This window comes from Vicugna pacos, chromosome 15 (genome assembly GCF_048564905.1).
Source record: "Vicugna pacos chromosome 15, VicPac4, whole genome shotgun sequence".
In the NCBI taxonomy this organism is placed as follows: Eukaryota; Metazoa; Chordata; class Mammalia; order Artiodactyla; family Camelidae; genus Vicugna; species Vicugna pacos.
In genome coordinates this window covers 16,341,074-16,354,934 of record NC_133001.1, presented here as the reverse complement: position 1 = coordinate 16,354,934, position 13,861 = coordinate 16,341,074, and the positions used below count along the sequence as shown (strand labels likewise).

At 33.9% G+C, this 13,861-nt stretch overlaps 1 protein-coding gene across 2 annotated transcripts in view; it reads right to left on the bottom strand.

The window, feature by feature from the left end:
• Positions 1-13,861, bottom strand: part of USP34 (ubiquitin specific peptidase 34) — a 203,801-nt gene that overhangs the window by 168,791 nt on the left and 21,149 nt on the right. For both annotated transcript variants that reach the window (XM_072937675.1, XM_072937674.1), the window contains one exon: positions 1,555-1,642. In XM_072937675.1, coding sequence (XP_072793776.1) covers positions 1,555-1,642 — 88 coding nt within the window. The remainder of the gene's footprint in view (positions 1-1,554; positions 1,643-13,861) is intronic.

The following is a 13,861-nucleotide window of genomic DNA, read 5'->3' as shown; positions in this document are numbered from 1 at the left end:
ATCAGAATGAACAATTAAGAGTATAACATTCTACTTTTTGGTACTTCTATCAGTTAAAAACTGTTAATACTTTTTGACATTGTGAAAAGAATCATTAAGTATTACAAACTGTTTTCCAGTTCTGCTTTTCATGCTTTAGCTTACATATACTTCAATATATATTTTCTGAAATAAATTTTACTTTAGTTAAAATAGGTATTTAAAACAAATTTTTTTATTGACATATAGTTGATTTATAATGTCGTGTTAGTTTTTGCTGTACAGCATAGTGATTCAGTTATACATATGTATATATTCTTTCTCATTCCTTTTCATTACAGGTTATTACAAGGTATTGGATATAGTGCCCTCTGCTATAGACCTTGGTTTATCTATTTTAGAAACAGTAGTTTTTATCTGCTAATCCCAATCTCCTAATTTATCCCTTTCTCCCCTTTCCCCTTTGGTAACCATAAACTTGTTTTCTATGCCTATGAATCTGTTTCTGTTTTATAAACAAGTTTATCTGTATCATAAAGTAGGTACTTATTAAGTTCTTTTGTCAGATACTGTGCTAAGTACTTTGTTTCTTCACAACCTCATTAAGATAGTAGTAGCTTTATTATTATTCTCCATTCACAAATGGGGAAGTAAGAGTTTACAGAAGTTATGGAACTTGTCACAATCACCTAGTACACAGGTGATAAAGCAGGACTAGAAGCCACATCTATCGAGCTCCAAGGTCACACTTTAAACCATGACATTTTGGAACAGCGTGAGATAAAGGCAGAGGGTCTCTACAGTTTGGGGCAAACTATCTGAAATTAAACTATCCTGATAAAACTCTATGATCATCTAGAGTGTGTACCTCAGGACATTCATTTATGTTACTATACATTTAAAATGTTCATTAATCATAATCACACAGTGCTTCAAACATTATTACTCATAAAAATTTCAGAAGGGCTAAAGTTTAAACAAATAGGTACACAAGTGAAAATTTTTAGCCATGACCAGCTAAAATCATGTTGAGGAACAGAAATTTGCAAATTTCTCTTACAAACTTTGGTTATATTAATAATTGTATTCCCTAAAATTTTATTCTCCATATTCTCAATACATGTATTATTTTTAAAAATCAACCTAATATACTAATTATTATGGAAAAGGAACAAACAGCAAGTGGCTTCCAGAAAGGTCAAAGTGCCCTCTACCATAATACTGATTTTTTTAAAGGATTAAATTTGTTACACATCTCCTGCTATGCCATAATGATTTTTTAATCTCTAAAAATAATTATTTTTATAATTTCCAAAATCATCATTATTTTTATAATTTCAAGCAATCGTATACTTCTAAATAATGAAGGGGTAAAGAAAGAAACTGATTTTCATGTTTAAAAACAAAAGCAAGAATGACTCCATGAGTAAGGAGAAGAGGAAGATTCAATATTGATAAACTGTCATTTAATGACTAAAGGTATATAAACCAACATCTTGAGGAAAATTTGATGACTACGCTAATTTAAAACACAACTCACAAAGTTAGTCTCCAAAATACTTAAAAGATGCATACCTCTGTGTCCAGGAATTGATATAAGCAAATATTTTGAGAGTATGTTCCTTTCTGAGCTGCAGTCCATCACCAACTTCTATATCTGATACTGAAATAAAGTAGAAAAAAATTTAATTATGAATAAATAATACTAAACCAAAATTAAAGCCAATACTTAAAAGCCTTTGTACTTACAAATACAAATATTTTGGATAATTTTTTCTTGTTTTCGCCAAAGAAATTAAATCTTGGTTTATTTAAATAATGACTAATTTGAGGCTAATTTTGTCCCCCAAAATCTCAGAAAGGTCCACGAATTGGAAACATTGAGTACCTCAGAAAGCAGGAATACAGGTGAGGCTAAAAAATACTAAAATCTTATTAAAAAACAAACACCTCCTCACTCTGCACTGCACCGCCCCCACCCATCTCCAAAAGACTGTTTCCTCTCTGGAAATGTTGAACCAGAGAGAGCTGGGCTTTAGAAAATCAGCTGAAAAGCCAGGAGTATCATACTGAAAACACTGAATTTGCCTCTGTACAAGCATTTCCTACTATGTCATGCCAGGCACTGCTGAGCAGCACATCTTGCAATAAAGAAAATGAGACTAACAATAAAGCAACATCAGAAGAAGAGTGTTCAAAACCTATGAAACTTTATAACCAGAGCACTGACAAAACCAGTAACTAGTCTGATTTAAAATTTTTAAAAAAGACTATCACAGTTTGCACCAAACCAGTGTCAATCAACCCTTCTGCAGCTTTGAACCATGAGGTTCATGCTTCACCTTTTGACATAAAGGTGCCTGAGGACACTCAATTGTAATAAAGATCATTCCCCCAAAATTAAAGATCAAATAACCATTCTCATGAAGCCATCATTTTGATGACTTTCCACCTACTTCACCTTCTCCACATATATCTACAAAGGAGATTACATTGGCTTTAAGGACCCCTATCACTATATGCACAAAAAGAAGGCGTTTCTGAGGACTGTCAGCTTTGTTATATATATATTAGTAGAGTCTTCTCTTAATCACAAGAAACTGCATCAATCACTGTAAAACATTAATGTGATGGAGGAAAATCCCATATGAATCAGTAAGATGTTCCATTATACTAATATCACTCCTCTGTTTACCAACTGTGTATGGCTTAATGTTCATTAAAAACAAACAAACCACCTTGTTCTAGACCAGACTATACACTCAATGTTGCAACTCACCACATTCTTCACCTACTCACCTCCAGAAATGCCTGAAGTCCAAGTAGGAGGTTAGAAGAATCCTCTCTGATACAACTGACTAGAAGGGTAAAAAAAAATCCTCTTGGCCAGGGAGAGAAGGAAAAATCATAGGGCAAAAGTATATGCCAAACAAGGGGGGAAGGATATAGTTCAATTGACAGAGTGCCTACTTAGCATGCAAGAGGTCCTGGGTTCAATCCCCAGTACCTCCATTAAAAACAAAAAATAAGTAAATAAACTTAATTACCTCCCCCCAAACAACAAAAAACAAAACAATAAAACAAAAGTTTAAAAATAATCATTAAAAAAAAAAGTATATGCCAAACAAATGGGTAACAAGGTAATGGCACCTGTGGCCCTGGATGTCAGAGACACTAATGCCCATCAGGCAGAAGATCCTGACCACAAAACCTAGCAACCATGTCAGAGTAAGATGTAGTGGGGAATGAGTTAAGAGAACTACTAAGCTCTTGGTTTGCATGATTTTACCAAGAAGAGATCATGGTACACATTGCCAGTTTTCTTTCCCAGCCTGAAAACAGAGGGAACAGAGGGGATACACGAATTAAATCCTTCTCTTAACACAAAACACAAATGGCACAATTCTGGAAAAAGCATATGTATGGTCAGAAACACCTATTCCACCTGAGGCCAATATGGCAACCTAACTGCTCACCAGCACAAGCTTACTTATTTCATTTTATCTACCTCATAACCAGAAAGGGAAGGGAAAGTCATCTTATCAGGGCCAGACCTCTCCAGACAGATAGCGAACATTATACTCAATGGTGAAAGACTGAAAGCTTCTCTTCTAAGATTAGGTACAAGACAAAGTAGCTCCCTTTACAACTTCTATTCAACATAGTTTTGAAAGTTCTAGCCCAAGCAATTAGGCAAGGAGAAATTGGAAAGGAAGAGGAAAATTATCTCTGTTCATGGATGTCATAATCTTACATGTAGAAAACTCTGGAGTCCACATACACATACTCCCAAAACTGTCAGAATAAATGAATTCAGTAAAGTAACAGGACACAAAATCAATACACAAAAATCCACTGCATTTCTATATACTAACAATAAACAGTCTGGAAAAGAAATCATGAACATAATTCCAGTTACAATAGCATCAAAAAGAATAAAAGACTGAGGAATAAACTAAACCAAGGAGGCGAAAGACTTGCAAACTGACAACTACAAAAAGCTGCAGAAAGAAACCAGATGCAAATAAACAGAAAACTCATATTCATGGAAGATTTAATTCTGTTAAATGTCAAAACTGCCCAAAGTGATCTACAGAGTCTGTACAATCCCTACCAAAATCCCAATGTTTTCTGCAGAAATAGAAAACTCCACCCCTTAAGCCCATAAGGAATTTAAAGGGACCCCCAAATAACCAAAACCATATAGAAAAACAAGAACAAAGTTGGAAGACTCATACTTCATGACTTCAAAGCTAAGTACACAAATAAAAACTACAATGAGGTATCACTTCACACCCATTAGGACGGCAAATGTTAAAAAAAATCATAAAACAAGTGTAGACAAGGATGAGGACAAATCAGAACCCTTCTGCACTGTTGGTGGGAATACTAAATGGTGCAAATGCTATGGAAAAGAGTACAGCAGTTCCTCAAAAAATTTTTTAAAAGATTACCATAGGATTTGGCAATTCCATTTTTAGGTATATATATAATACATACATATATACATTAAAAAAGGATTCAAAGCAGGATCTCAAAGATATATTTGTACACCTATGTTCATAGCATTATTTACAATAGGCAAAAGGCAGAAGTAACCCAAATGTACAATAACAGATGAATAAACAAAAACTGGTGTACACATAGAAAATAATACTATTCACCCTAAAAAAGGAAGGAAATCCTGTCACATGCTACAACAGGAATGAGCCTTGAGGACATCATGCTAATAAGCCAGTCACAAAAAGACAAATACTGTATGATTCTACTTCAATGAGCTATCTTGAGTAATCAAATTCATAGAAACAAAGTAAACTGGTGGCTGTCAGGGGGAGAGGGAAATGGTGAGTTGTTTAATGAGTACAGAGTTTAAGATGAAAAAGTTCTTAAGATCTGTTTCATAACAAAGTGAGTATTCTCAACACTAGTGAAATGTACATTTAAAAATGGCTAAGATGAGAAAATTTGTGTTTTTTACAATTAAAAACAAACTTTAATTTAAAAAAGGAGATATGGAAGCCCAGACTGCAGTTTCACAGAAGCCACTTTTCTTTACAAATCAGAGATCCATTAAAGTTCACAGTAAAATAAATGAAGGAAGGATGGCAACTTCAAGAAATCCTTCCACTGTTCTCTATAGAGGAAGAACTGTATTCCAACTCTAAAGGGCTAACCAACTGACCAGGGAAGAGGGCAAGCAAGGTGGGGGAACTGTGACACAGATTTAAAGAACACCAAAAATTTCCCAACAGATGAGATCAAAGTAGAATTGGGAACATTAAGGCTGCGTAATACCCAAGGGAGGGTACCAGAGATGTCATCCCCCAAAAGCAAGAAAAGGAAATACAGTAAACGAAATGTACCCAACTGACAAAAAGCATGAGGTAGAAGGTGAAAATAGGGTGAAAAGTAAATGAGTCTCACCACTTAGGTTTTAAAAATGCTCATAAAAACGTCAAGATTGGAAATGGATTTTATGATGGCAAGTACAACCTCAAGAGGAAATATGAGAAGATAGGGGGCAAAACCCAGGAGTCTACTGAGAAACCATTGGTAAGTATGACCCAGATCTTACCCTAAGCAAAGGTTAAGTATTCCCATATAAAATCTCACAACTCATTGGATGAAAAAATTCATGACCAATGACCAGGCCAAAGGTGCTGAACACAACCTAATATAATCTCTTAAAAGCCAGTAAGAAAGGTACCACCAGCAAAGTCTCAAAAGAACATGAACTACAAAGAAGCTGGGCCCTATCAAGAACCTTAGCCAGCACTAATGTTAGCTACTAAGGTCAACCCAGATGGGTGAAATGGCTAGAGTAAAAACAGCTCCAGGAAACGTACTGGCCAGCACTCCCAGCTCAAGTTGTTACCTGGGTATACAGAAATTACTAGACTAATGTTTGATTTTAAAACTTATTAATACATATTCACCTATCTTTTGAGATAGGGCCTTTCCTTAGGGTTTCAGTCCACTGACTGGAGGTCTGCATCTTATCTTACATTTAAAAAGAAACAAAAGCAGTTCACTGGCTATAGTTTCCATTCTAGCTTTCTATTACAGTAGGTTTGAACACTTACTCAACCTGAAAAGCAATCTAAATGCAGAACACCTTACAGATTTTTAATTTTCCAAATCTTTGTTTCAACCACACGTAACTGAAGAGAACTTTTTTTTTAAATACAACTCATCAACTCTTTTTTTTTTTTAACCTAAAAAGCAGGACATGAAAACACAGTCTTACAAAGAGTTAAGAAAAATTTCCTAAAAGCAGGAACAATTTAGCTGAAAGACAGGAGTTAGGAAAGGGGGAAGCAAGAAGCGCAGTAGGAAAAGGACAGGAAGAAGGGGTGATGACAAAGAAGCCCAAAGGTGATGGAATCCTAGTCAGAGGATCATCACCTGCAAAGATAGAGAAAACTGAGAAACATAATGTACTAGATTAATTGCTAAATAAGGCAATGGGAAGATCAAATAAAGTTGTTGAAGCAGCTAAGGCTTGATTCACTAATGTAACAAGATGCAGACAGAAAATTCTATCAACAGCCACAAGTCATAAATACTTTAAAATCTGCCGCCTTGAAGGTCAAGTGTGAAATGATCTATTCCTAGATCTGGAGTTACAAGCACATTTAAAAGACTAGTCAAAGGGTTAATTAAACAAACATTAAGGAAAGATACTACATAGTTATGAACTTGGATGAACTACTGAGAAAATTTACCTTTTATATCCTAAGTGTATTATTCTTTTGTACATATTTGAAATTTGTCATGAAAGGTTTAATAAAAAACTACACAGAGTAACAATAATACAGATTGAGAGGCAGACTTCTGATCAAAAGAACAGACTAAAATCTTCAAAACATTAAAATAAGGGCTAATCCAGAATTTTACACCCAGGTAAACCTCAATCTAGAATTTGATACCTAGGATAAACCTCAAGAGAAAGGGTGAAATAAAATTTTGGACAAATATATATGTATACCACTGACGGGCCATGAATAGAAAATTAAACTTAAAGAAGATTAAGAGGTACCTCAAAGGGGGAAAAAAAGGAAAAAGGAAATGAATCTAGGAGCAAGAATGAAGAAAAAAAGGGAAAAGAAAGAAATAAACATGTGGGTAAACTTAAATAAGCAAACTGATGAAAAATTAACAAAATAAAATACTCATTACAGATCCTCCTCAATTTACATCGGGATTATGTCCCAATAAATCCATTATAAGCTGAAAATACCTTAAGCTGAAAATGTATTTATCACACCTAACCTACCAACCACCATAGCTTAGCCTAGCCTACCTTAAACATGTTCTGGACACTTAGATTAGCCTACAGTTGGGCAAAATCATTTAACACAAAGCCTGTTTTATTTATTTCTTATTTTTTAATTGAAGTATAGTCAGTTTACAATGTTTTGTCAATTTCCGGTGTACAGAGTAATACTTCAGTCATGTATATATATATATATTCCTTTTCATATTCTTTTTCATTATAGTTTCTACAAGATATTGAATATAGTTCTCTGTGCTATACAGAAGAAACTTGTTGTTTATCTATTTTATATACAGTAGTTAGTATCTGCAAACCTTGAGCTCCCCATTTATCCCTTCCTACCCACTTTACCCACTGGTAACTGTAAGTTTGTTTTCTATGTCTAAGTCTGTTTCTGTTTTGTAAATAAGTTCATTTATGTCTTTTTTTTTAAGTCTGTTTTATAATAAAGTGTTGGATATCTCATGTGATTTAAGTACTATACTGAAAGTGAAAAAACAGAATGGTTGTATGGGTACAGAATGGTTGTTAAGTGTATCAGTTACTTACCTTCATGATTATGAGGTTGACTGGGAGCTACAGCTTACTACTGCTGCCTACCATCACCCAAGAATATCATACCCATATGGCTAGCCCAGGAAAGACCAAAATTCAAAATTCAAGTTATGGTTTCTAGCAAATGCATGGTAATTTCTCACCATCATAAAGTTGAAAAATTGTAAGCCAAACCATCCTAAGTCAGAGACCATCTGTAGTTTGGGACTTTTAAAAGTCAACAGAAATACTAGGCAACAACATAGAAGATGGCAGAAATAAAGAACGGCATTCTTAAATTGTTCTGAATCATATATTTGATCATATATAAAGTTTAAAGTTTATAGGCAAAAACAACAAAAAGGCAAACTTCAAAGAACTACAAACTAGGAAAAGTCTTTGCAAAAGGGTAATCTCTCTAAGCTCAAACAAAAAGGTTAGGGGAAAAAAATCAAGGAAAAATGGGCCAATAAAGAAAGAAAAAATGATACATGTGTGGCTCAAACATACTACTGAAATGCTGTATTTTTCTTACCAAGTTTGCAAGAAGTTTAAATAACACCTAGTGTTTATAAACGCAAGAGAAAACAAACTCAAGCACTTTCATACATCAGTAAAAACAACTTGACAATATTTATCAAAAATATACTGATCCTCTATTATTAAGCATCTTTTCCTACACATTTTTTCTCATCCAAAATAATGGTCAATGATATTCAACACAGCACTGTTCATAATACCAGACAGCTGGAAGCAACCCAAATGTCTAGAACATAAGACAAGTTAAATTCATCCTGACAGTGGAAAACTATGCATCAGAAAAAGGGATGAGGGGTGAGGGGAAGATGCTATTTATGAGCTGATATGAAATAATCCCCTGAAAGTTAGATGAATAAAGGTAAAAACATTTTTAATTACATAATTTAATGATGATCCTCAAAAAAAAAAAAAGACTGATCACTGATCAAATGTTAAAGAACTCACTGTTTGAAAAGTGGTAATCAGAAGGGAAAAATCAGACATTTATCCTGCCTTCTTGTAATAATGGTAATTCAAGGTACTAAACAGTTAATAAAAGGAAGTTTCTCCTTATACAGATAATCCAGCTAATAAAGAAAAATGATAGGATTAGAATATCACCATTTTGCAACTGGTAATGAAATACAACATCTAGATGATGGCTGCCAGTATTACAAAAAAAGCAACAACATGACATTATTTGCTCTCTGATGGAAGAATATAATACAGTCTTCCCAAGAAATCTAATCTAAATCTGATCAAGCTTCTAAATCTAATAATCAAAGTACAGAAATAGAGGAGACAGAAACAAGTTAAATAATTCCACAAGGATACAATACAATCCAGAATGAAAAACCTCTGTGGACTAAATGATCCATGGAATCAGCAGTTTCTTCAAAAAATAACCAGTAAGGGGGAAAAAAAGGAGGAAGAGGTACCTAGAGATTAAAACAGTCTTAAGAAGCAAACCACTAAGGTATCCTAACTGAGGAATGACTCCTAGAAAGCTATCCTTAAAATAAGAAAAAAAAAAGGATTATGTGTGTGTATGTATATATAATAATGTAACACATATTAATACATATATACACACACACACATATATACATATTTTTTAAAAGAACACATCAGAGGTACAAGTGGCAGGGCAGGCAGAATCTATAGAATTAGTCCAAGCAGAAAACCAAAAACAAAAAGCAAATTAAGCAAAACAAATTTTTCAAAAGGCTTCAAATCAGAAACAAACCAAGTGTCCAAAGAGTGGACTGATTAAAAAAAAATCATAATGTATCTACACATGGAATTCTATTCAGCTATAAAAACCAACAGACTACTGACACACTAATAAGCAACACAGAACTTACAATGATATAAGCCAAAAAAATGCCAGATACAAATAGTACATAAAGTTTATTTCCATTTTAACAAAAATATACAAAAAACAAATCTTAGTTTGGGTCGTGTAACACACACCAGTAGAGAGTGAGGATATCAAAATAGAAGTTTTCCACTGTAATCCTTCCAAAGAACACTGATATGACAATCACCCATGAGTAACAAGTCAGTGCCTTTGTGGAAGTCTGAGAGTACAGCAGAGAAGTTCCAGCACACACACACACACACACAAAATCCAAGACTGGAAACACTGAAGAGAGTAAAGGAGCAGTTTCACTTTATCTGTAACAACCTTCCCCTGAAGACAGTACAGCACAGTGCCAGGAGAAATCTTACCTGAGGATACCCCAAATTCCGAAGAGGCACTCCCAACTCTCCACATACCTCACTCACACATACATCCACCTGTGGATGGCTTCCTACCTGCACTCCTAAGGGCAGCATGAGCAAGCCTTCACAAACAGTTAATGAGTAAGTGGGAGAAAGCACACAAACTTGAGAATTCAGCACCACTGTAGAGAAAGCAAATGGGGGGCTATTAGCACTCAATCCAGCTGTCCGTGATCAGGAGAGGGCATACAACCTTAAGAATTAAGCCCCAAAAGAGAACAAGAAATGAAGAGCAAGCATAGCCACAGAAAAGGTCTGAGGAACCCTCAGAATCCCTAACAGAGCTAACAAAAGATATGTCTCTCCCAAAGCCAGTCAGTAAAAACTAGAGGAGATGACTGCAAACGCTGAAACAGCAAATCAAGACATCATGGAACATTAAAAATAAAGATCACATTAAATCACAAAAGGAACACAATAGTTTTCCAGTAATCAACCCCAAAGAAATGGAGATCTGTAATCTGTTCAATAAATAATTCAAAATAGTGTTTTCAGGAAGCTCAGTGAGCTACAAGAAAACATAGAAAGACAATTAGTGAAATAAAAAGTACACAAATAATATGAGAAGTTAAAAAAAGAGAAACCACAGAAGAGAACCAAGTAGAAATTCTGGAGCTGAATAATACAATGAATGAAATAAAAATACGACAGGGATACTCAACAGTAGACTTGAGAAAGCAGAAGAAAGATTCTAGAAGACAGGTCAATTCAAACTATCCACTCAGAGGAGAACAAAGAAAAAAAAATGAAAAAGAGTAAAGGAAGCCCACAGAATCTATGGAATACAATTAAGAGAAACAATCTATGCATTACTGAAATTCCAGAAAGAAAAAAGAGAAAAGGAGCAAAAGTTTAAAGAAATAGCTGAAAACTCTCCAAATTTGTAAAGATATTTGGACATCCAAGTTCATGAAGCTCACAGTTCCCCAAATAATTTTAACTCAAAAAAAAAAAAACAAAAAACAAAAAACAAACTTCTCCAATACACATTATAATGAAACTATATAAAAGAGGGGAAAAAAAAAATCCTCACAAAGGAACCCCCTCACAAGGCTATTCGTGGATTTCTCAGCAGAAATCTTACAAGCCCAGAAAGAATGGGATGATATATTCAAAGTGCCAAAAGAAAAAGCCAATCAGGAATACCTTACCCAGAAAAGTTGTCCTTCAAAAATGAAGGAGAAAGACTTTCCCAAACAAACAAAAACTGATAGGGTTTATCATCAGTACACCAGCCTTAAAATAATTACTGACAGAAATTCTTCAAATTGAAAGGAAAGGATGCTAATTAGTACATGAAAATGTAACACATTGTAAAGGTAGTATACAGTCAAATTTAGGATAGTCTTACTGTAATATGGTGGCATGTCAATCAGTTAACTCTAGCATAAAGGCTAGAAAACAAACTACTAAAAATAAGTACAGCTAAAATAATTTGTTAATGGATATGCAATATAAAAAGACATAAACTGTGACATCAAAAACAAAAATTGGGACTCTGAGACAGAAGGACAGAGTCTATTGCATGGATTGAAGTTGTTAACAGCTTAAAATGGACAATTACAAGATGTTTTACATAAGTTTCATGGTAATCTCAAAGCAAAAATCTGTAGTAAATATACAAAAGACAGGAAAAGAAATCAAAGCATACCACTAGGAAAATCATCAGTTCACAAAAAACAGTGAGAGAAAGAAAGGAAAAATGAAATTAAAAAACAGCCAATAAACAATAAAATGGCCGTAGCCAGTCGTTACCTATCAATAATCACTCTAAATGTGAATAAATTAAATTCTCCAATCAAAGGCACTGCCTGGCTGCATGGATTTAAAAAAAAAAAAAAGATCCAACTAAATGTGGCCTGAAAGATACTCATTACAACTTTACACACACAGACTCAAAGTGAAGAGATGGAAAAACACATTCCAAGCAAATGCAAACAGAAAGAAGAGGTAGCTACATTTATATCCCACAAAATAGACTTTAAACTAAAGATTGTAACAAGAGACAAAGAAAGTCATTATACAATAATAAATGGGGCAGTTCATTAAGAGGATACAAAAATAGTAAATATACATACAGCCAACATCAGTGTATCTAAATATATTAAGCCAATACTACCAGATCTGAAGAAAGAAAGAGATAATAATACAATAATATTAAGGAACTTCAATATCCTACTCTCAGCAATGGATGTATCAGACAGAAAATAAGGAAACACTGAACTAGAACTATACAACAAATGGGCCTAACAGAACATTCCACTCAACATCAGCAGAACACATATTCTCTTCAAGTGCACATGAAGCATTCTCCAGGTCATAAGTTAGGTCACAAAACAAGTCTTAGCAAATTTAAGAACACAGAAATCATATCAAGTTCTCTTTCCCAAGCACAGTGATATCAAATAGAAATCAGTAACAGAAGGAAAGCTGGAAAATCCAAATACATGGACATTAAACAACACACTTCTGAACAACCAAAGTAGTCAAAAGAGAAATCAAAAAATATCTTGAGACAAACAGAAGTGGAAACACAATATACCAAAACTTAGGGAACACAGCAAACATAGTCCTAAGAGGGAAACTTACAGTGATAAATGGTACAATAAGGGGGGGGGGGACCCTCTCAAATAAACAACCTAACTTTATACCTCAAGAAACTAGAGAAAGAACAAACTAAGCCCAAAGTTAGCAGAAAGGAGGAAATAACAAATATCAGAGCAGAAATAAATGAAATAAAAACTAGGAAAATAGAAAAGAAAAAGAAATCAATGAAACTAACAGCCGGTTCTGTGAGATGATAAAAATAAGGACAAATCTTTAGCTAGACTAAGAAAAAAAAGAGAAAAGTTAAATCAAAAATGAAAGACAAGACAAGTGAGGTATTAGAGACTACTATAAACAATTATAAGATGACAAATTAGACGACCTAGAAAAAGAAATAGAAAATGTGAACAGACCAATAATGAGTTAGAGAACCAAATTAGTAATCAAAAACTTTCCAACAAAGAAAAGCCAAAGATCAGATGACTTCACTGGTGAATTCTACCAAACATAAAAAGAATAATTAACACCAAGCCTTTTCAGATTCTTCAAAAAAAACTGAAAAGGGAACACTCCCAAACTCATTTTTACAGTAAAGGTCAGAATTGTTTTGATAGCAAAGCCCAATAAGGCTAAAAGGAAAAAAAAAAAAACTACAGGCCAATATCCCTGATGAACATACACGCAAAAGTTTTTCAACAAAATATTAACAAACCAAATTCAACAGCAAACTAAAAGGATTATAAACCATCATCAAGTGGGATTCATCCCTTGGATGAGTATCATGTTCGCAGATGACATGATCTCACGTGGAGAAAGTCCTAAAGACTGTCTCCAAAACAAAAAAATGTTAGAATACGTAAGTTCAGTAAAGTTGCAGAATACAGTAACAACATACAAAAGTCAGTTACATTTTAATACACTAACAATGAGCTATCCTAAAAAGAAAGACGACAATCCCATTTACAACATCAACAACAATAAAATACTTAAGAATAAACCTAAGGAAGAAGGTGAAAAAGATCTGTACATTGAAAACTTAAGACAATGATGAAAGAAACTAAAGACACAAATAAATGGAAATATACTTTGTGTTCATAATCAGAAGAATATTGCTAGAATGTCCATACTACCCAAAACCATTTAAAGATTCAATGCAATCCTCCAAAATTCCAACTGCATTTTTCACAGAAATAGAAAAAAGAACCCTAAAATTCACATGAA